The 24932-nt window shown below is 35.6% G+C and overlaps 2 protein-coding genes across 7 annotated transcripts in view; one reads left to right on the top strand and one right to left on the bottom strand.

The window, feature by feature from the left end:
- The window catches only part of LOC148941823 (G protein-activated inward rectifier potassium channel 4-like), a 187633-nt gene extending 183413 nt beyond the window's left edge, over positions 1-4220 (top strand). For 2 of the 6 annotated variants that reach the window (XM_089103702.1, XM_089103704.1), the window contains one exon: positions 1148-1737. In XM_089103702.1, coding sequence (XP_088959828.1) covers positions 1148-1573 — 426 coding nt within the window. In that variant the 3' untranslated portion in view covers positions 1574-1737. Of the gene's footprint in view, positions 1-1147; positions 1741-3371 lie in introns of those variants that run through there. The other 4 variants (XM_089103701.1, XM_089103705.1, XM_089103699.1 and 1 more) reach the window with 4 other exon arrangements.
- A 4058-nt stretch (positions 4221-8278) lies between these two features.
- sea (mitochondrial citrate transporter scheggia) overlaps positions 8279-24932 on the bottom strand; it is a 103352-nt gene continuing 86698 nt past the window's right edge. The window contains exons 5-6 of the mRNA XM_089103707.1: positions 16844-16917; positions 8279-12951 (exon numbers count right to left, since the gene is read on the bottom strand). Coding sequence (XP_088959833.1) covers positions 12849-12951; positions 16844-16917 — 177 coding nt within the window. The 3' untranslated portion in view covers positions 8279-12848. The remainder of the gene's footprint in view (positions 12952-16843; positions 16918-24932) is intronic.

Raw genomic sequence — 24932 nt, forward strand, 5'->3', positions numbered from 1 at the left:
CCTCTTCTAAATGTTTCCTTTTCCTTCACTGTTTCCTTTTCCTCTTGTAGGAACAAATAAATCTTTTCCATGATTGCTCTACATTGACATTTCCCGCTTAATCCGTCTAAATAGTGTGACAAACATTGATTTCAATTGTAGGTTGTTTTTTCCCACGATGTTGATGATTAAAACCCATATTGGTCGCTGCGTTATTGATCAACAATACTTGTCAGAACAAATTGTTGATCAACGACGATGGCCAAGAACATCACCAGAAATGACCATCAACGTCGTCAGCAAATGTATCTGCTGACGTATCTGATGACGCCGTCAGCAAAGTAATGTATCTGATGACGTCATCAGCAAAGTATCTCATCTGAGTGCTTATTTACACCTTTATTTAAGCTTTTATATTTTGCAAAAGAAAGTTTATGACTCACCCGTCAAAATCTATTTAAACTGGGTTGTGATATGCTGGCACGTCCACCATAATTACTTGACCTTGCATCGTAAGACTTACAATTTCCTGTTAGATCATCCTTCAATATGACGCTTAATTCAAACGAGTTTGAATTTTGTCCCAATTCTTCAAGAACTCAAACAAAAGCCTCGTTTAATTAAAACAATAAGAAGCTTTTATAGAAGTATGAAAAAACTTTAGCGCGTAGTTCGTGGTATTGAGGGGGAGACAACCCACTCATATAGGTAATATTTTCTGTTCGTTTTAAGTTTTATTGTTGCTCCTTACTTTCAGTTGAATTTTTTTTTTATTATTTAACTACTTTCAAAGAATCGCAATTTTGTCAATATTTCCATGCCTTTTTAATAAAGGAATACAAAACGGTAACAAATTATTCGTATTTAGTATCTATAAATACGTTTGCGTATCTGCGGGTAAAGAAGGCACGAAGAGAGCAATGTCCACTATGGGTGGGCCGAAAATTTAAAGTATGGCCTTTTGTATCTATAGTATCTATAAATAGGTACTTTAGTATCTGTGCATGTATCTTTAGTGTCTATAAATACGTTTGCGTATCTGCGGGTAAAGAAGGCACGAAGAGAGCAATGTCCACTATGCGTGGGCCGAAGATTTAAAGTATGGCCTTTTGTATTTCTGATGTCCTAGGTACATTAAAAACATATTTATTTATTATTTTACTTTTAGGATCTTGAGCTAAAGGCGGAAAATGGCCGAGACTCATTTTTCTTCTTTCTACCAATAAGGATCTGCCACGTCATAAATCAGAGTTCTCCATTTTATAAAATGTCAGCTGATGACCTAATGAATGAAGAATTTGAAATAATTGTTGTTTTAGAAGGTGAAGCTGAAGCAACAGGGTTGCCAGTTCAAGCTAAATCTTCTTATATAGCCAAAGAAATAATATGGGGCTATAGATTTAAGAATATGGTGAGCTTAAATAAAAATAATAAAACACATTCAGTGAATTATAAACTCTTTGATGAAATGGATGAAGTAGATACTCCTTTATGTTCTGCTAAGGACTTGGATGAAGTTCGAAGATTAAAAGAGGAATATGGAGTTGAAATGAATTTCAGGGTAAGTAGTTGTACAGGAAATTTAATGAATTAAAAGTATTTACAGGAAAGTTTGGCCTCGTTGCTCCTGCTGCTGAATCCCTACCATGACCAGGCAATGCAGTCTGACATTTGGTTTAGTCTGAAATTGATTTCTCTACTTTTGGACCAGTTATTTTTTTCTACTTCTTTCTCCGTCGTATAACTTTATGTTATTTATTATGGGAAATAAAAAAATGTAATTCCTTACTAATTTAGTTTGTAAATTCTCTAAACAGTTTTAAGGCCTGCAACGCGAAGCTTTTAAAACTTAATAGATACCGTGTCTAAGGATGCATAAGTCATAACAATTAAAAACTAATCAGAAAAACAGACTTAACAAGCCTAACTGAATTTGAACCGAGAGACCCCAAAAATTAAACTATGTCACAGAGCAGGGATGTACCAAAGAGGCATGGGCGGTTCTGGCCTCTCTTGCTCCGGAGGTAAAATCTTGATTAGTCCCCCCCCCCCCCCACTTGTCTCGCAAAAAATTTCATTTATTTAGATCTGACTCTTCTTACTTTATATTGGAAAAGATATCGGGAAAATGAAAATTTCGGATTCAATTTGGTCATATTTATTGCCAATTGCGCCCTCTACTTTATTTTAATAAAAGTTAAATTTCAAAAATTGCAAATGATTATAACAGTTAGATTATTTACTTGAAATTTTGCTCCCCTAAGTTTTGTGCGCCCAGGGCAAGTGTGCGCCCAGATTTTTTAATCTGGGTTGATTGCATCAAGCCTGCAATCATAGAATAAAAAAAACTGATTCAGATGAAAAATGTGAATTTTAGTCCCTTTCCTAAGACCCAAAAGTCATTGGAGGCCCACTAGACAAACTTCTACGCCATTTTTTTTCCTGGGGCCCATCGCGGTAAAATATGACCTCAAGTCTAAATTTGAGACGTCAAATATTAATCAGAAGGTCAGACACTAAAGGAAAAATTCTTCCAGTGTATCACGGCCCATATTTTGAATAAATTCAGTAAAGAGCGACCAGTGTATCCAAAATTCTAAATGAAATTTATAACAATATGTAAATTGAAATAATCACCTTTTCTCATTGACCAAATGTGTAAACATAATCAAGTTTAAAGGACCATTAAAAATGTATTAGCGTAAAAAAATTTGCGCAATTTCAGAAAAAAAGAAGAAATTATTTTAGATATGGCTTTGCATAGTATCAAGAATAAACTGTCGTCCCCCCTCCAATAAAATTGAGACATAAAAAAGAGAAACGAGAGACGAACCAAAAAAGTAGTTGATAAATTACTTCCAAGTCTGGAAATACAATAAAAAAAAATTGAATTCAATATTTATCATTAGACCTAATTAATTTTGCTTCTTTTTTGTTGATAAATAAAAATGAAATAAAAAAAAATGTTTGAAAAGAGATCTACAATATATTTAAAGTGAGAGTTCCAAGCATATATAGAGCCGCCTCCATTTCCAGTCCTCTATTCTTCCAACACCAGAACATTTCTGCGATTCCTTTATATAATTTTCAAGCAATTTACTAATTTTTCGTGGTTTGAACATACCCGCCCCTTTCCTTTACAAAAAAAAAGCAATCCGTCAAAAAATTCATCATCGAGATATTGCTTACTTTCAAAAATCCCATACCCCATATGGCACGTTCCGCCCGCGGCAAAAGAGTACCACAGCATAGTTTAAAAGGATATGGCCTAATTGAAGTATACCTACCCACGGTGCAAAGAGAACAACGCGTTGCGCAACAAGTGGCAGAGTGGCCAATACCTAGTGTTTTTATACTTTTATTGCTTGTTAAAATATTTTTTCTCCTTTCAGGAAAACCTGGTTGAATGACTTTTGAGTGAGAAAGTTTTCTGATATTTTGTATTCAAAGCATCACAGAAGATTTATTATGCTATTTGAAATGAACAATAAACTGTGATCATGGCTGTGACATGAAGAATACCTAATTCAGATAAGGACCTTTGGTTTAAAAGGATCTGCTGATATTGCGCCGTCTTTCTATTTTCCTCTTTTTTGATGTTTGCCTTGAAAGGGAGCCAGGCGTTGCATATAGTTAAGAGCAAAGGGGCTTCCATTATGCTATCTATCTTAATTTGGTTGCCACTTTGTATAGAACAGGCATCACTATAAGTTCTAGTGATCTTTTAAGAGTTAAAAATGGTTGAAAGGCGAACGGCCCTCGTCTTGTGCTCTTTCATCACCCACCGACCCCCCCCCCGAACCCACGAGAAATCCGATCAAAGCTTTGAGCCAAAAGATTCAAAGAAATGCCTGCGGAGATGACATAACCCTTACAGGCCCTGGGAAAGGGACTGTAAATTATGCAAGTTGCCAATTATTGTTTCCAAATAAGTTGCCAACTGTACCCATACTTGCAGCTGTGGCTGCAACCTAGTAAAGAGAAAACCACAGCTAAAAGGGGAAAAAAAAATTAAAAATGAATCTAAAAAAATATCCAGTGGGAAAAAATTGCTATTTGAAGCTATTTAGGGATAGTAATTATTTCTTTAATCGTAATGGCAAAACTTACTTACTTACTTATCTCCCATCCGGCCGGGTTGGCAGATTTTGGGCTTCTCTAATGGCAACATAACAATATTTTCGGTATGCCTCCCTGTTTGTTGCAGTCCTCAGCAGTTCTTGAGTGGGATGGTCAGAGAAATTTTCCCACCAACGCCTGGGAGGTCTTCCCCTGGGGCGAGAGGCATTTATTTTCCCTCAAAGGCTATTTTAGGCAGTGGGGTTGATGACATACGCTGAACGTGTTCTAACCATCGAAGCTGTTGGAGTTTGAAAGTCTGCGTAATGGTTTGTGGGTAATCCAAGGAGGACAGCAGTTGTTCATTTGATACTCGGTCAAGGTAAGTATACTACTGAGCTTTGAGAGCGGTTTAGTGTCAAATGCCATAAGTCTGTGCGTGGTATCGGCTTTTAGAGTCCATGTCTCTGCTCCATACGTTGTAACTGGAATCACTAAGGCACGGAAGAGTCTGATCTTCACTTTTAAGGGGAGGTGTTTATTTTTCCAAATAGAGCACACTGACTTGAAGCATGCGGAGGCCAAAGCCAGGCGTCGTTTGATGTCTTTTAAGGAGTCATTAGTCGATGGCAAAAGCTTATTGCGAAAACAACTTGTATGAAAATTTTGAAGAAAAGTCAGAAAACACTCGAAAATAGCGTAGGACTGACATGGAAAGTGCACCATTGGAATCACCTTGGTCAAAACCTCGTGCAGGAGAATTACAGTGGCCCCTTCCCCTCTTCAACTTGAACAACAAAGAATTTTTTTGCATGGGAAGCACTGATGTGTTTCTTCTTATTCCCCAGGGATGGTTGTATTGAATCAGTGGTCTTAGAATATTGGGAGAAGGCTCAAACTGAAAGACAATCACCATATATAGTGCCCTTTTTCAGAGACGATGCTTGAAAGTTTCCTCTGAAACGCTCAAGGGTTGCCTGCAGTAAAGAGCCATAAGGCTTCAATGTGTTACTTGTTGTTTATTCCCAGATCCCCGTTTTATGGAAGGGATGGCCTTAGAAACTTCGAAATGAGCTCAATAGATTGGAAACTGAATGTTGTAGTGCCATTTTTAACTTAAAAAAGATCAGAGGACAACCTCCCAAATAAATTTGAGGCAGCCATTTTGTTCAAAATAGTTCCCCTATTCCATTAGGGAACGACAATTAAGATGCAGTTGAATAATTGAAAAATAAAATAAATTTTTGAAAAAAAAGTGCATTTTTTGAAAGCACAGCCATTATTGAGAACGGAGTTGGTTCTTACTATTATACGCTCCTCTAGTACCCTTTCCCTATCTGCAAAGATACGGGGGAACGATCCCTGAGAGTCCCAAGCTTATCTGACACCCAAGCATAAAAACACACCTATCCATTTTCTAGAATAGAACCTATCATAATCAATGAATATTTTCCGTAGTTTATGGCGCTTGCCCCTGGGACTGTGTGTGTCAAGCTCAAATATACAATAGTGTCAAACCTAACAATAAATGCTTTCTTAAAAGATACTACAGTGCTGCGACTATGGGACTCTCCTCCCGAGGGAGAGGATTGAAGTTCGAGTCATTCTGTGGTAATGAATTCCAATTAGTTTCGTTGCAAACAGTCAAATTTTTACTGATTAAAAGAGTTTCATGCGTTTCTTTTAAACTCGAAAGCTCTCTTTTGTTTGAGCAACAAAAGCTATCATTCTTTTAATATAAAACATTATTTAAAGAAAAGGCCTGGAGGGGCATGCTCACCTTATTCCTAGGTCGGTAATTCAAACTGCTCCTCCCAGGACGTAGTTCCAGCATTTTTATTTGGGGGGGGGGAGTGTTATCGCCCTTTCATTATTTTGTCGTCGTCAATGACGTTCCAACCGGAACTTTCTCTGACACTTATGTATTATTTTATTGCTCGAGTCGTTGTCCTAATTAAAATTCTTATTCGTGTATAATTAAAATTCGTTGTATAGTGAAAATTACTATTTCGATGTGTCCTATTTATACAACTTAATACCCTTAGCTCTTTCTGAGATTTCGAGTGCCTGTGATGTTTGGGTCCTGTATGATAAATCGGATCGAAATGAAAGCGGCTTCATTGGAACTACCATAGTAGAAAACTCTACCTAGAAGATATAGAGGCCCCCAGGGGGTTTGAGCCCAGAACCAAATTTCTGTCCATCTCATAAAAACGTAACACAAACATGTATAGACAAAAAATTTTAAGAGTTTTTTAAAGTTTTTTGTGGGATTTTTCTGGGATATGGTCTCATATTTGTGGGCCTCCACTTCCTCATTCCGTGAAGTCATGATATTACTGGAAGTGTAATTGTGAACTGATTTTCAAAGCGCTCCTTGTATTATTATCACCTTTAGAAATAATTTGTTTTAGTTGCAAAAGATATTTAACCCAATTAATTTCCTTTAAAATGAGCCATTGAACAGCTCTCTACGATGTTCCAGTGCCAAACTATCTGTGGAAAAGACAGAAAAAAAATATGCCGTTTAGGCAGAATGTTGTAGTAGCCGCCACTTTTCTTGATTTTCAAGCAAACATGTTTCCCTTGCTGTTCAAGCCAAGGGACAGAAAGTTTCCAATACAGGGGTTTCGGACAAGGCGGTTCTAATGGTGTACTTTTTGTTCTGATCTGAATCTTTTTTTTTAGGAGTTATTGGTTTTTATATTTCTTAACATTGGACGTGATCGTCTCTTACTAGGTTGCTAGCTACCGCTGCAACCCGGATATCTTCTCTCAATAAATTCAAGTTCCTCATACAGTTTACTGTCTTCAAGGAATGAAGGATTCCATAGGGAATCCTGCAGCAATGTCAATATAATATGACATCATATCCTGTCAACCTATAAGTCATAAACTTGTAGTAGCGCAATGGATTGATTTCTGCCAGGTAATACTGAACCTGAAGTTTGATCCCAACTGTCACAAAGTTGGGTGACAAGCTTGTTACTTATCCTTGTGTCGCAACAGGCTTTAGTGTCGCTAGAGGCTTTGGTGACAGGCATGCTACCTATTGTTGTAACAAAGACCTGGCGCCTGAAACATCGGGAATTGTCAACGTCATATTGACCGTTAATGACTCTGAAGGCTCTTTATTATTACTGGGATAAACCCAAAATGCGTTCAATAAACTCTAAGTTCTAAACCTGCAAATAAACGTAACTCTTTTCAGTTGAAAGCTGAACTAGCAGCTTTGTAATGAATTGGTTGAATAAAACGGACTGGTTTTACCTAGCAGTCGTTTTTTTTCAACTGACAAATTTTCGAGAAAACTTTTGAAAATCTAACCAACCATTACCTAAACTTGAATTTTTTATCGAATAAAAATAGTAGGCTACGCAGGACACACAGGTTTTAACAAAGTTAGACAGAGTGGTGGAACTCAATGCATTTTTTTTATCACAAAAGAAGAAGAAAGGGAAAAGAAGAAACGAAAAAAAGAGGAAAAGAACAAAGACACGAGAAAAAACAAAATAAGAGAGCAGGAGCTCAATGCGTCTATTTTTTATACCTAAATAAGAAAAGAAGAAAGGAAGGAAAAGAGGAAACAAACAAGGTCATGAAAAAAAAGAAGAGGTGGAACTCAATGCATCTTCCTTATATCAAAAGTAGAGGAAGAAGAAAAGAGGAAACGAAAGAAAAGAAGAAACGAAGGAAAAGAGGAAACGAACAAGGACATGAGAAGAAAAGAAGAGGTGGAACTCAATGCATCTTCTTTATATCAAAAATAGAGGAAGAAGAAAAGCAGAAATGAAAGAAAAGAGGAAACAAACAAAGACACGAGAAGAAAGTAAAAAAATAAGAATAGAAGAAACCAGGAAAAGGCACCGAGTCCCCGACCGAGCTCTCAATTGGCATACCTCTGCCTTTGCTTCGTTTTTCTGTGTAGAAAGAAACAAATAAAGGAAGAAGAAAAAGTCATAGCAATAAAAGTAATAACATTATATTAGCATTAACATTTTACTATTTCATAAAAAACATAACACAAAAATAAACAAAATTCTAGCAAAACTCAACATCCGACTATTTATCCAAACCAAACGGGGTTAGTTGACACTCAAGAATAGCAAAACTTTGTTCATAGAATTAAAATAAATGAAAACTCAGCTGTCCAAACTCACCAAGGATACCAATATTTTTAGAAGTGCCCTTTTTGTGTTTTCATTGAGAAAAAAAATGCCCCTCCCTCTAAATTTTTGAAAATTGGGACCCCTCAATCTCATCTAGTATATATTCACATTAAGAAACATTGATTTGGGTGCAAAATAATAAGTAAATCTGTCAAAGTTGAGCGTTATAGTAACTTTATAAAATTATAATTAAAATGTACAATAGACAGTCCTAAATTTAAAATCGAAATAGATACACTGTAATGGGATTGAACAGTTAAGCTTGCACAAAAAGCTACAAACTTAAACAGTGAAAAACAGTACAACATTCATTTGTGCATGAAATACGTGGAATGTGCTTATACATTCAAAAATATCACAAGAAATAAAAGTCTGCTAAGAGGTTAGTAGCCTCTTTGTTATCAAAATAATGGTTCACGATTTATGCCCCCTTTCCTTCCTAACAACCTCTCCCTAACAACCTCTTCCTAACAAGCTCTGAAACAAAAGAAAAGAAACAACAAACCGAGTTACTGTTAATAAAAGTAATCGTACAATTCTGAAACGTAACTGTAAACTCAAAATAAATTTGGACAAGAACCATACGAGTTTGGTCGAGGACAAACTTACGGTTCAATGGTCACGCCATTGCAGGTACACACTGGTTCTACCCTTGAAATAATTTGGAGGGGGCAGAATCAGTTCCATTTCACCAGAGCTTTCAATTCGCCTTGGTATCACTGTAATGGACCCCTCACCCTCTGTCTCTCCTTGCATCGATTAATGGGCCATTCTTTTTACTTTTGCAGAAGAATAAGAACAAACAAAATTTAAAACCGTGATGACATTGTAATAGAAATACATAGTAACTCTAATTTATTTCTCCAGCAGTAAGAGATGCACTAATTTTGATTACAACCATCGGTTCCACTGAAGGCGTGTAAACCGAACTGTAATCGAACATGCATATGGTATATACCGAGTACATACCGTTGCTGTTACGTCTAAAGGCCGTATCTGACATTTTTCACGCTTTTGAGATAATTTCAAAAGAATTCTATTTGCTAAGGCTCTTAAAGAAAGATTAGCAGAGCAATGTATGCTCAATCGCACTTTGACCCCCTTCACCTGCATTCTGCTGTTGACCTTCTTTTAAGAACAGCTTGGTTAATAGATTTTGACAATTACCTCAGAAGTGTTGAAATATCAGATAAAACTCTATGCCGTGAGTATAGACAAAAGGTATATGGTACAGATCTCAAACTGAGCAATTTTTTGGTAACCAATAAATTTGGCGCTTGTGCTAGTTCGTCTTCATTTTCTTTCAAAAAAGTTTTCACGAATGTGATGTGTTGAGAGCAAACTTATTCGGAACATTTTAATCTTCATAAAGAGAAATTCAGAAGAACTGAAATTAACTTGAAATAACCATAACTTTCTTGTGATCACCTATCAGTTTAATACTAATTGTTTAATAAAATCTGTCTAATAAACATGACTTTATCGTTTGAATAAGCCCATCGCTTAATATAGATGATAATCCTGTCTGTCAATATAAGGTACCGTCGTCACGCAGAGCTTCAAGGCACGCCCAATATTCGACCCTTGCTTCAACACGGTAGGATAAGCCATGTGAGTATCAGCGTTATAAGCTTTTTGTCTGTGGGCGTAACAGCCATAAACCATATCGAACCTAATTTAACGAAAATGGTATATGTATATGATGTATTGATCACACGTATCTGGTATGCTCACATCCATAGACAACAATGATCATCGATTTGAACAATTTTCTGAAAATGATATGTCTTTTACAATCCAAGAGGTTGTATTTTGGGCATGTGTACCTCCCTCCGTCTCCCAGGAGCTTGAAAGTTACAGTAATTACAGGGGTGAGAGATGCTATTGGGGGGGGGGGGGGCGGTTCAGTTTGATTTGCTCTCCCCCCCCGCCAAACATTAACTTGGTATCCACCCCTGCATCCAACGTCTCTTGCATATAGTCATTATATATGCTTAACGTATTATATACGTATATAACGTTTCTTGCATATAGATATGGAACACAGAGGTTTTTACTTTATTGAGGGGGTTCCCTATTAATTACGTTTATCAGTAACACGTTGTATCCATAAAAAGAGAAATTAAATATGCTTCATTAAATCAAATTAATGAATTCTGAATTAATTAAAAAATTAAATGCTGCTGTATTAGTTTTTGAGCACCTATATAAAAGAATAGGAAGACGAATCAGAGAGTCATCTTCAGAATCAGAGGAATCAGAGGAAGATGAATCGGAGAGAAAATTAACATAGTTTTTCTGTTCAGCTTCATTATCAGTGGAGTCAAATGTAGGCGGAGGGGGGGGGGGGGGTAGTAAAACAGATTTTTTAAATCTAGCGGGTTGGGCAAATTTGTCACTTTTTTCCTTTTTCTTTCAATGAAAATACGACGAAAGGCATTTTTCAATGAAAATACTTAAAAAAGTGTACTTTTTAATATCTAAGGGGAGGGGGGAATTTAGTAGAGGGAGAAAATACCCTCCCCAAAATGACGCCCCTGATCGTCAGCTGAAAAAAATGGTTTGAATGAAAGTTGGCAGCCACATTAATTGAAGTATTACCTCCAGAAAGTCACCAAAATTGATGGTTTATACTTGAATTTTTTTAATTTTTTTTTTTTTTAATTCAAAAGATATGCTCCCCTTACGAGAATTTATACTGCATCTTAATGGTACAAATTATAAAATAAAAATGCCATAATATAAAGGATATATTTCATCACAAATTAACATAGTCTCAACCCTTAAAATAGAGGGAAGAGCAATTAGGATATTTTTCGCCGTTTTTTTTTTATTTTTCTGAAACCAGACCCTTTTAATAATTATGGAGAAGTCCGCCCATCCTTTAGTCTGTATTAAGATATTACCTTTTCTACTTTGGCATAAGTTCATAAAGCCATCGTAATAAAAATACAATTTTTATGTATTTCTGTAACAGTAGGAGATACGATGATCCTGATTACGCTAACCCAATCCACCTTCCATTAATTAAATTTCTTATTAAATGAAATAAAAATTTTGATTGAATCAAAATTAGTTTTTTGAAATTTATAAGGAAATTAAGCACTTAACAATTTTGCTCTTGCAGAGTCGTCAAGGGGAAAAAAATCTCCTAAATAGAATTTGGTGATTATTTTAGTTTCAACAATCCATCAAGGTAATTACCAAAATTACTCATTTTAGTGGAACAATCCACCAAATTAGTGATTTTGGTGGAATAATCTATCAATGTTACTAACTTACAATTGAATGGAACTTAATTTGACTTAGTAAATATAAACTGCTCATCTTATGAGATTATGAGCCCAGAATTTTTTTTAGAATAAATGAATAGATTTAATTTTCTTTACATGGAAACACGTCTTTTCAAAACAAAAAATAAAACATCAAAATTAGACATAAAACTTGTCCTTAAATAAAAAAATAATAATAAAAAAAAAAAAAAATTCAATTCCACCAATGCGCTGTGAATCTTCCCAACACTTTTGGAAAAAGTCAATGATAATGACAAAAATGAAGATCGAAATCCCTCCTCCACGGCAAGAACGGCCCCGTTTCAATTTTAATAGCGGTTAAAGTTGATAAAAAACAGTATGCAATTTAGCAGGAGCATCTTTTGGGAGGGGAGGAAATTGCCCCCACCCCAATAATATGGAGAAAAAATTATTATACAGCCCATGCCCCTTGACTATCTGGACATGGACCCCTCTTGCACCCCAATAAAAATATTGGAGCTACGCCCCTGCAGTTTAATACATAAGAGTTTTTTATGCCGCCATCAAACTAATATCAATGTGAATCAATATCAATATTAATATCAATTTGCAAAACAGATTCAAAAAATAAAATGACCAATTATTAGACGAAATATCCTTTGAAGAGGCCTGTTCCTTTCTAAAACAAAGAAAAAATATGGATAGTTCAGTAATGGTTATACGATTATTTTACCTGGACTTACAGAAGGATAAAAAGATAAAGACAAAGACAATTATAATCGTTTACCCTATTTGCAAAATGAACATGGAGCAATTATTTATAAAACGGTGAACTCCAAAAACCAACCAACCTTATTTTCTTTTTTCCTTTTCCTTTTCCCAATTTTTTTTTTTTATTTTTTTTGTCAAGAGACAAATATCCATTGACAAGTCAAGCAAAAAAATTAAGGTTTTATAATACGACTATAAGACGACATAAAATGAAATTTATTAATTAATTAGTGGCTTGGTTTAACTCTAAGTCAACAACCCTCCTTCCTCACAAAAACCTCTCTCATTCACTTCCAAGGGCCTGAACGGTTTACATCTGTGAGTGGGGTTAAGTTTCTTTCCACGAATATATTCCTCAAAACAAAGTGTCTAACTCACCAAAGGCCATGTGAATATTAGGGAGAAACTTCCACCAGCACTTTGAGTAATGGAGGGAGAAGGGGGCCGGTAGGTAAAAAACTCGTGATTCTTGGTCAAATTTTTCTTTTATACCTTTGTTCACCCTAGAACAAATTACTTCATCTGTAGCCTAACTTTAAAAATAAAATGAGAAAATTACTACAAACTGTAAAAAGAAACTTGCTGGGACTAAATAATGAATCTTTCAAATTAGGCTTTAGAATTTGTAAATCATATCCATAATTGTATCATAGATCATAAAGGTGATCGCCACATCAAGACAAACTCTGCTCAATCTTGGCACAGTGCCTTTGTAAAACCTGAAATAAAAAGTCGAATTAAAAAAGAAAAAAAGATGAGTCTGTATTAAAAGGGAGCAAAAATTTTTTTTGCTAAATTTGACAGAAAATGTGGAAGGCTGGTGACCTTGAACGTCAACGACTTAACATAGCTTTAACAGAATTAAAGTGTACGAACTACTAGTTCTACTACAGAGTGCCCAACGCATCAAGCCCCCTAAAACGCCCTTCTTCTCCATCCCACTTTCTTCTGAGCTTCACTTTTAATTCGTTACCGTGAAATTCATAATTCTATAAAATATTTTCTTATGGCTTCTCACTCCTATCAACAATAGTCGATGCCCTGCACAATAAATCCCTTACTATCCTCTCACTCTCATCAACAAGAGTCGATGCCCTGCACAAGAAATACCTTACTATCCTCTCACTCTTATCAACAAGAGTCGATGCCCAGCACAAGAAATCCCTTACTATCCTCTCACTCTTATCAACAAGAGTCGATGCCCAGCACAAGAAATCCCTTACTATCCTCTCACTCTCATCAACAAGAGTCGATGCCCTGCACAAGAAATTCCTTACAATCCTCTCACTCCTATCAACAAGAGTCGATGCCCTGCACAAGAAATCCCTTACTACCTTCAACACATATCTATTAACTCCAAGTCACTATATAGTCATCCCTGCGAATATTATCCTACGACGGGAAGGAAACCCATTATAAATAACACAGGAAGAAAGAAGCAAAAGAAGGTTCAAATGAACTCAGTGCTCCTAGTTAAACTGAGAAAAGATGATATTACCCACTAACGGTACGAGTAATATAAAGCACCACCAGTGTTGCCAACGCTTTGTCATATACTGCACCAATTTCCCAACTAAAACTGTAATGCAACAGTAAATATGTACCATTTGAAAAGCAGGTTAAAAATTTTCCACAACAAGAGGAAATTTTTTCGAAGAAGTAAAACTTAAACGGCTATCTGAGTCAGAAAGGAACAAATAAAACCAAAATGTATCGTAAAAATTGATTGTTCCAAACATTTCCAAATGTACCCCACTGTACTAGGACCTCCAAATTATGTCAAAAACGGTACAATTGTACTGTGTTGGCAACGTTAGCCCCCCAACCCTAAAGTAACAATTAAGAAATAATATATAAAAAAAAAACATTTAAAACTAAATAAGAAAGATAGGTTATACACACTCGTATACACGGTTGTAACTTGTATATAAAAGCCTATAATATATTTAAAAAAACAATAATAATAATATTTTGCTCTATACTCACTAGGCAGCTAAAAATATATTAAATAATAAAAGAAAGACAAAAAAAAACGACAATCGTTCCAGGGGGGGGGGGGGTTCCAATGATAAGAGAAAATAGTTTATTATACTAGCATAACAAACAGTATAATAGTCCCTAAAAAATCTAGGAAGTACAAACAGGGTTGCACAGAACTGAACGTCATTAGGCCTGAGGTAATTGGATCAAACCTCAGGTTTTCTCTGAGCAAACTCTTTTGTTTTGAAATACCAAGGTCATCGAAATAAATACATTTTTTGCCCCTTGGACTCAGTTTAGGTCTATTCACACCTGAAAACCGCGATTTTCAAAGATTTTCTTTTTTTTAGTTGTTTCGAAATTACGATGTTTCTAGGGCGACGTCAGATTTCCGTTAGTGTTGCCAAGTTAAGTCGTGAAAACAAATAATCAAAATTAGTTAATTTGGCAACACTTTTCGTCCTTGAAAATTTACACCTCAACAATATATTGATTTCAAAAGACAACTACACCTTCAAATAAAAGCTACACTCTCTTAACTATTTGGTGCTATATGTTTCCAGCTTGATTTTCGCTGATTTTTCGCCCATTTATTTCTCAATACGTCACCCGCTACTACCAAAATCATAACTTTATATGGAGATATTTTTCTTTGAAATTTGAATTCCTGAATTTTCTTAATTTTTAAGATATATACGGTTGTGTAACTTTCCACTTAACTAATTCAAAAAGCAGAATGTATTTTCACTAACCTTGGTGCTTCAATAAAAGGCAGCATAACAGCGCTCGAGACAAATTGAAACAGGACTGCACAGCACAATAAGGACTGCACTGAACTGATAGTCACTAAGAAGCTAATTTTAAATATTGTAACCAGCTTAAAACTTTGTGAATCCAGACAAGCTCTACTTCTTAAATTTATTTTCACTAATTATAAAGTTAATTGAAAAATATTAAAAGTTTTTTTCAAAGCAAATTTAAAAATTTAGAAGTAACGTAAGTAACCTATACGGACTGGATATCCAGGCTAAATAATCTTAATTCATGGGGCATTTTACTTCTTAGGGTGGACAAGTTTTTGAGGCAGAATCATATTTAAGTCAGTGTTGCCAAGTTAAACCGTGAAAACATACAAGCAAAACTAATTAGTTATATTTGGCAGCACTTTTTTCATCAGTATATTAATAATATACTGATCTCGAAAGGCAATTACAACTTCAAAGAACAGTAATGCCCTCATTGATGTCATTTATTATTTCTTTCCATATAAATTATCTATCAGTTCAGTTCAGTTCAGTCATATTTTTTCCGGGGTAGGGGGAGGGCAGGAGAGAGGATAGATATTGGGGGGGGGCATCACCAAATATCCTGACAGGAGATTGGTACTTGCGCAACGCAGACCATTGGCCAGCATGCGAAGAAGTTTTGTAAGTTTACCCAAATATAGAAAAATATCTCCATATAAAGTTATGATTTTGGTTGTAGCGGGTGACGGATTGAGAAAAAATGGGCGAAAAATTAGCAAAAACCAAGTTGGAAACATATACCTTCTTTACGACAACTAGCCCAATGTGTATGTTAAGCGATAGGCCATAGACTTAGCGCTGTTTTTATTTTAAATAAATTTAAAAATAAATTTAAAAATAAAAAAAGGCTTAGAACCGGACAACAAGAAGTACCTAGGACCTCCAGTATGAATGGTGGCTTTATGCAACCCTGGGCCCATCTTAGTCACAACATGGTTTTCAGCACTTGGCGAAAAACTTGGCGCACCCGCAAAAAACTTTAAAACACGAGTCAAGAATTTGTAAGTCGGACAAAATTTTGGAAAGGGGGGGCTGTAATCCGGTCCCCTCCCCCCTGGATATGGCCTTGGATGTCATTCATTGTTTATTTATCCAAGATATGAATTTATCCCTCTCTTACCAATTATGCCTAATCTTTAGTTTGACACATTCAACATGGTTCTTACAGAAGTTGGGAACGACTAGAGCCACAGACAGATATGAACCTATGAGTACTAACAATAGCAGCACTACAAATAGTACAAATGGTCATCTTTCTGTTGATTTATGGTCTTTAGATTTTACCAGGGCTATGGAGTCGGTTATAAGCTACAACCAACTCTGGCTCCAGACATTTTCAATATACCGACTCTATTCAGCAAAAAATTACTAAAACTCAGACTCCACAGCCATGGATTTTACAACAGGTCTACAGTTATTACTTACGCAAAAAGATGTAATATCATAGGGGTTGTTAAATTCAATTCTACCGTTAATGACCAAGAATTTAAGCATTACTTGTACGTGTTCTTAGATAAAAATCAAAACTAAAAATAGGAGCATTATCCTAGTTTCGCAAGTTTCTAACTTATTTTTCAATCTAAAAAAATTCAAAGCAAATTTCAAAAATATAAATCGATAAATGGATAAAGCAGAATCTCAGGTAAGTCAAATCGTTGTCATGCGTTAAAACGTTAAAAGCGTAGGAAAATAGATAAAATAAAACATCAAAACCAGAACTAGCAAAACCCAAACTTAAAAAAAATAATGATAAAAAAATCAACAAAAATAATGACAAAATAAGGATAAGAATCCTTATAGAGAAGATAAAATTTAAACTGCTTACGCTTTTGGTCCTTCATTTCTCCAAATTTGTGAAAAGCAATCCATAGTGTTTTTATACTTTGAAGCTTCCAACCCCTAAAAATTATAATTCTAATTACTAAATTTGAAATATCAAATTTGTTAGTCCCTTAGGACTAATATTTTAAACAACACTGGATGATTCATATTAAAAGAATAATATTTTCTATGAAATCATCATTAACAAAACAAAAAGGTTTCCATAGTTACCAGACCTATAGACCATGGTGCAACTAAAATTTCTTGGGCAATTAATTTGGTCCATGATGTAAACACAAACTTGCCAAACTGTTATAAAAAACTGCTGAATTTAAAAGAAAATGATTAGATTCGCAACCTACAATAATGATATAATAAAAGAAAACCTGACAACCATGGTCAGAAATCGTCAAGAGGTCGGCTAAGAGTTAGCACTAAGGCATGCTTCAGCATCATAAACCATTTTTTTTACATCATGACAGCAATACAACCAAATATAGAATAGAATTTATTTGCGCTAAAAGCCCATAGGCCATGGCAAAAAATATAAACAAAGAACCATTGCAAAGAAATTCCACACAACCTAACATAATCCTACAGAAATCTACTTCTATGATTCATCGCGAGACGAAGGAATCGTGCCAAGCTTCTGATACCCATAAAACACTCATCCGCACACACATTCACCAAGAACTCAAAATCATAATCCCCCCTACCAAACACTTCCAGTCTCCAATCACTCCGCTCCTCACATTCAAACATCAAGTAATACACGCTCTCGTCTAAACCTCCACACATAGGACAAAAATAAGGACCAGCCTTTGACTTTTCCCTCCCGATAAACTTTCTTCTTTTTTGTTCTTTGGCCCAGTGGCAAACTATCAGCCCTCATTTCAGTTAATATACTGAAACATTCTGCGATACCAGATTGCCAAAGATTGTCCTTTTTGGCCAATCGTCTTGGGCTAAACAGAAAGCCGGTCGTCCGCGGTTGGGGTGGGAGGATGTCGTAAAGAAAGATTTTTGGGGAAATGGGAAGTTCATGGGAGGGTGTAAAGAGGGAGGCTTTAATTAGATTAGGATGAAGGAGGAGCACGCGTGTGTTACTCCAAGGCAGCTTGGTGCTGCAGTGAGTTGTTAGTAGTAGTAGTATACATTCACCAACCACTCAAAATCATAATCCCCCCTACCAAACACTTCCAGTCTCCAATCACTCCGCTCCTCACATTCACACATCAAGTAACACACGCTCTCGTCTAAACCTCCACACATAGGACAAAAATAAGGACCAGCCTTTGACTTTTCCCTCCCGATAAACTTTCTTCTTTTTTGTTCTTTGGCCCAGTGGCAAACTATCAGCCCTCATTTCAGTTAATATACTGAAACATTTTGCGATAACAGATTGCCAAAGATTGTCCTTTTTGGCCAATCGTCTTGGGCTAAACAGAAAGCCGGTCGTCCGCGGTTGGGGTGGGAGGATGTCGTAAAGAAAGATTTTTGGGGAAATGGGAACTTCATGGGAGGGTGTAAAGAGGGAGGCTTTAATTAGATTAGGATGAAGGAGGAGCACGCGTGTGTTACTCCAAGGCAGCTTGGTGCTGCAGTGACAATAAGGGGCAATACATGGGCAATAAGCATTGACCAATTTGTGGAAACTCCTTTTGCATTGACCTTCTTTGTAACACAGCCCAGATTATGGAGCATGGTATACACACAATTGAAGGTACTGAACATGCATGTTAATGATGCCATTCTATCCTATTAGATAATCAATTATAATTAAGCTAACACAAATTTAGGTATTTCAAACATCAAATTGAAGGGCTTAAATTACATACTCGTATCAAGAGGTTCTCGAAGAAGATGTAAGGATCGCTAAGTTCTGTTCCTAGGCATCTTGCTGGATGAAAATCTTTCATTTAAGTAATGTATTGATACGATTAAAATGAAGGTCCCCAGAAATCTCAGAACACTTAGAAAGCTAAAACGCATATTTCCAGGGTCGGTTCTTAGAATCCTTTTCTACAGCCTAGTTCAGGTTCCGTCAGTAAACCTACATTCCATTCCTAAGCATCGTACCAGATGAAAATCTTTCATTTAAGTAGTGTATTGATATAATTAAAATGGAGGTCCCCAGAAATCTCAGAACATTAGAAAGCTAAAACGCAAATTACCAGAGTCGGTTCTTAGAATACCATTATACAGCCAAGTTAAGGTTACGTCAGTAAACCTAAAATACACACCAACGCCACTTAATTGATGAAAATATTTAATTTTAGTATAATATTGACCTGATCAAGGTGAAAGTCTCCAGGAGTCTCGGAGTCCTTAGAAAGCCAAAACAAACATTTCTACGGTCAATCCTTATAATCCCCTCGACAGCCTAGCTTAGTCTTATGGTTCATATTGTCTTGTTATTTTGATGTCAACATTTTCCTCGTTACTGAAGCACTTCCAAAATTTTATGATAAAACATATTTCCAGGATAAAGCATATTCGGGAAACTAACCGTTCTTTATTTTAAAGGTCTCTTTATTTTCTGTCGTGTGCATCTTTCACTGTTCTACAGTCCCTTCCTGTTGCCTTATACAATGGTATATCTTTTATTTTTGATCAATTGGCTTATCATCTCCGCACTTCCAACAAATTACTGATTGCTTATACTCCATCAGTGTTGTTTTATCTGACCTCAACCCTCTGATAGCTTGTAACATATTATGCAACACGGGCCCAGAGTATGTACGAACCTGCATCTAGTTTGGTGTCTTCAAAAAGAGGGTCTACCCGACAACTTCTACCCCACAACTGGGTTTTATTTCGGTTTCCCCAGCAGTTGACGTCTCTGGATTAGGTTAGATGTTTACTTGAGTTGGTGAAATCATGTGCTACCCCCATGGCTGACTTGTGAATACGGGCATTTTTTTTTTAGTCACGTGACGAAATTAGTTATTTTGTTATTTTTTTGGGGGGAGGGGGCATTTTTTCTCCTTTGCAACTTCTTAGCCAAGAACCCCTACGGAGGAGACTATATTGAAGCTGCCTTTTTTGTTGTTGTGAATTTATTATTGTTTGTTGAGTTGTGAATTAAGTATTGTATGTATGTATAGTATTGTATGTTGTGAATTAACTCAGGACTGAATTGCTGGAAGTAAAAAAAAGCTTCCAAAGGCTTTTGCTATTTGGGCTGGTATAATCCAAGAAAACTTGGCAACCATGCTCGAAAATCGTCATGAGATCAGCTAACAGTTAACCCTAACGCATGCTTCAGAAAGAAAGACAGGTCGTTTTTTTTACATTTTCACAGCATAAAAAATCAAATATATCACTGAAACATGGGTAATGTTACTGACAGTTTTGGAAAAACTCCCTTTTTATTGGCCTTATTTTAAAAAAGCGCAGATTAAACAATATAATACACAGTTAATTGAACGCCCTGAACTTGCACCATAGCCGAACAATATGGGGCATACTGTACCATGTCCTATAGGATAATCAATCATAGCTAGGCCAAAACATATTCAAGTACTTCATAGCATTAAAATCGATGTTTTTCAAAATCTAGTTGGGGGCATTTTTTTCTTTTTTTGGTCGTTTAATGGAAATATCAAAAAAATATTTGGGCCCAGTCAAAGAGTTAATCATTAATGTTTTGGGCAAATAGAGAATTAAAATCGACAAGTATTTTTCAAAATCTAGGTGGGGGGAGTTCTATTTTTTTATTTTTTAGAATTTAAAAAAATGTGATCCCGCCTCCAAATTAGCAACCCTGCACTCATTTAGTCTCTAAATATAGAAACGACGCGATCGACTTGCGATCTGATTTTACGGTGATCATTTGTCTTAAAATGAAGCTTGGCGACATTAACTCAAGGAGGCACAACTGACCCTTTCATGGAGTGGAGGATGTAACTTCAGCATTTCAGACAACAGCCCCTATAAAAGTGTCTACATTTGAATTCTATAATCAAAGAACCGAGTCTTGGCAGAAATGTTTTTAAACTATTGATCTGATAGTTTAAAAACATTTCTGCCAAGACTCGGTTCTTTGATTATAGAATTCAAATGTAGACACTTTTATAGGGGCTGTTGTCTGAAATGCTGAAGTTACATCCTCCACTCCATGAAAGGGTCAGTTGTGCCTCCTTGATTTAATGTCGCCAAGCTTCATTTTAAGACAAATGATCACCGTAAAATCAGATCGCAAGTCGATCGCGTCGTTTCTATATTTAGAGACTAAATGAGTGCAGGGTTGCTAATTTGGAGGCGGGATCACATTTTTTTAAATTCTAAAAAATAAAAAAATAGAACTCCCCCCACCTAGATTTTTAAAAATACTTGTCGATTTTAATGCTCTATTGGCCAAAAAAATTAATGATTAACTCTTTGACTGGGCCCAAATATTTTTTTGATATTTCCATTAAACGACCAAAAAAAAAAAAAAAAATGCCCCCCAACTAGATTTTGAAAAACATCGATTTTAATGCTATGAAGTACTTGAATATGTTTTGGCCTAGCTATGATTGATTATCCTATAGGACATGGTACAGTATGCCCCATATTGTTCGGCTATGGTGCAAGTTCAGGGCGTTCAATTAACTGTGTATTATATTGTTTAATCTGCGCTTTTTTAAAATAAGGCCAATAAAAAGGGAGTTTTTCCAAAACTGTCAGTAACATTACCCATGTTTCTGTGATATATTTGATTTTTTATGCTGTTAAAATGTAAAAAAAACGACCTGTCTTTCTTTCTGAAGCATGCGTTAGGGTTAACTGTTAGCTGATCTCATGACGATTTTCGAGCATGGTTGCCAAGTTTTCCTGGATTATACCAGCCCAAATAGCAAAAGCCTTTGGTAGCTTTTTTTTACTTCCAGCAATTCAGTCCTGAGTTAATTCACAACATACAATACTATACATACATACAATACTTAATTCACAACTCAACAAACAATAATAAATTCACAACAACAAAAAAGGCAGCTTCAATATAGTCTCCTCCGTAGGGGTTCTTGGCTAAGAAGTTGCAAAGGAGAAAAAATGCCCCCTCCCCCCAAAAAAATAACAAAATAACTAATTTCGTCACGTGACTAAAAAAAAAATGCCCGTATTCACAAGTCAGCCATGGGGGTAGCACATGATTTCACCAACTCAAGTAAACATCTAACCTAATCCAGAGACGTCAACTGCTGGGGAAACCGAAATAAAACCCAGTTGTGGGGTAGAAGTTGTCGGGTAGACCCTCTTTTAAAAGACGCCAAACTAGATGCACGTTCGTACATACTCTGGGCCCGTGTTGCATAGTATGTTACAAGCTATCAGAGGGTTGAGGTCAGATAAAACAACACTGATGGAGTATAAGCAATCAGTAATTTGTTGGAAGTGCGGAGATGATAAGCCAATTGATCAAAAATAAAAGATATACCATTGTATAAGGCAACAGGAAGGGACTGTAGAATAGTGAAAGATGCAAACAACAGAAAATAAAGAGACCTTTAAAATAAAGAACGGTTAGTTTCCCGAATATGCTTTATCCTGGAAATATGTTTTATCATAAAATTTTGGAAGTGGCTTCAGTAACGAGGAAAATGTTGACATCAAAATAACAAGACAATATGAACCATAAGACTAAGCTAGGCTGTCGAGGGGATTATAAGGATTGACCGTAGAAATGTTTGTTTTGGCTTTCTAAGGACTCCGAGACTCCTGGAGACTTTCACCTTGATCAGGTCAATATTATACTAAAATGAAATATTTTCATCAATTAAGTGGCGTAGGAGTGTAATTTAGGTTTACTGACGTAACCTGAACTTGGCTGTATAATGGTATTCTAAGAACCGACTCTGGTAATTTGCGTTTTAGCTTTCTAATGTTCTGTGTTTTCTGGGGACCTCCATTTTAATTATATCAATACACTACTTAAATGAAAGATTTTCATCTGGTACGATGCTTAGGAATGGAATGTAGGTTTACTGACGGAACCTGAACTAGGCTGTAGAAAAGGATTCTAAGAACCGACCCTGGAAATATGCGTTTTAGCTTTCTAAGTGTTCTGAGATTTCTGGGGACCTTCATTTTAATCGTATCAATACATTACTTAAATGAAAGATTTTCATCCAGCAAGATGCCTAGGAACAGAACTTAGCGATCCTTACATCTTCTTAGAGAACCTCTTGATACGAGTATGTAATTTAAGCCCTTCAATTTGATGTTTGAAATACCTAAATTTGTGTTAGCTTAATTATAATTGATTATCTAATAGGATAGAATGGCATCATTAACATGCATGTTCAGTACCTTCAATTGTGTGTATACCATGCTCCATAATCTGGGCTGTGTTACAAAGAAGGTCAATGCAAAAGGAGTTTCCACAAATTGGTCAATGCTTATTGCCCATGTCTCAGTATACTACTACTACTAACAACTCACTGCAGCACCAAGCTGCCTTGGAGTAACACACGCGTGCTTCTCCTTCATCCTAATCTAATTAAAGCCTCCCTCTTTACACCCTCCCATGAAGTTCCCATTTCCCCAAAAATCTTTCTTTACGACATCCTCCCACCCCAACCGCGGACGACCGGCTTTCTGTTTAGCCCAAGACGATTGGCCAAAAAGGACAATCTTTGGCAATCTGTTATCGCAGAATGTTTCAGTATATTAATTGAAATGAGGGCTGATAGTTTGCCACTGGGCCAAAGAACAAAAAAGAAGAAAGTTTATCGGGAGGGAAAAGTCAAAGGTTGGTCCTTATTTTTGTCCTATGTGTGGAGGTTTAGACGAGAGCGTGTATTACTTGATGTTTGAATGGGAGGAGCTGAGTGATTGGAAACTATAGGTGATTGGTAGGGGGGATTATGATTTTGAGTGGTTGGTAAATGTGTTTACAAATGTGTTTTTTGCGGGTATGAGAAGTTTGGCACGAATCCTTCATCTCCCGTAGAATCGTAGAAGTGAGATTTCTGTAGGATTATGTTAGGTTATGTGGAATTTCTTTGTAATTGTTCTTCGTTTATATTTTTTGCCATGGCCTATTGGCTTTTAGCGCAAATAAATTCTATTCTATTCTATATTTGGTTGTATTGCTGTCATGATGTAAAAAAAATGGTTTATGATGCTGAAGCATGCCTTAGTGCTAACTCTTAGCCGACCTCTTGACGATTTCTGACCCTGGTTGTCAGGTTTTCTTTTATTATATCATTATTGTAGGTTGCGAATCTAATCATTTTCTTTTAAATTCAGCAGTTTTTTATAACAGTTTGGCAAGTTTGTGTTTACATCATGGACCAAATTAATTGCCCAAGAAATTTTAGTTGCACCATGGTCTATAGGTCCGGTAACTATGGAAACCTTTTTTTTTGTGTTCGTTTTTCTACGTTTTTTCCTACCATTATTAAAATTTGTTTAGTTCAGTTTGTTCGTTTTTCTAAGTTTTTTTCTACCATTATTAAGATTTGTTTAATTCATTTTGTTTGTTTTTATACGTTTTTTCTACCATTATTAAGATTTGTTTAGTTCAGTTTGTTCGTTTTTCTACGTTTTTTTCTACCATTATATAAGGTTTGTTTAGTTCATTTTGTTTGTTTTTCTACGTTTTTTTCCACCATTATTAAGATTTGTTTAGTTTAGTTTGTTCGTTTTTCTACGTTTTTTTTTTCTACCATTATTAAGATTTGTTTAATTCATTTTGTTTGTTTTTATACGTTTTTTTCTACCGTTATTAAGATTTGTTTAGTTCATTTTGTTTGTTTTTCTACGTTTTTTTCCACCATTATTAAGATTTGTTTAGTTTAGTTTGTTCGTTTTTCTACGTTTTTTTTTCTACCATTATTAAGATTTGTTTAATTAATTTTGTTTGTTTTTCTACGTTTTTTTCTACCATTATTACGATTTGTTTAGTATATTTTGTTGGTTTTTCTATGTTTTTCTACGTTTTTTTTTTCTACCTTTATTAAGTTTTGTTTAATTCATTTTGTTTGTTTTTCTACGTTTTTTTCTACAGTTATTAAGATTTGTTTAGTTTAGTTTGTTCGTTTTTCTACGTTTTTTTACCATTATTAAGATTTGTTTAGTTAAGTTTGTTCGTTTTTCTAAGTTTT

This window comes from Artemia sp. Qi Xiang Cuo, chromosome 17 (assembly GCF_049724085.1).
Source record: "Artemia sp. Qi Xiang Cuo chromosome 17, ASM4972408v1, whole genome shotgun sequence".
In the NCBI taxonomy this organism is placed as follows: Eukaryota; Metazoa; Arthropoda; class Branchiopoda; order Anostraca; family Artemiidae; genus Artemia; species Artemia sp. Qi Xiang Cuo.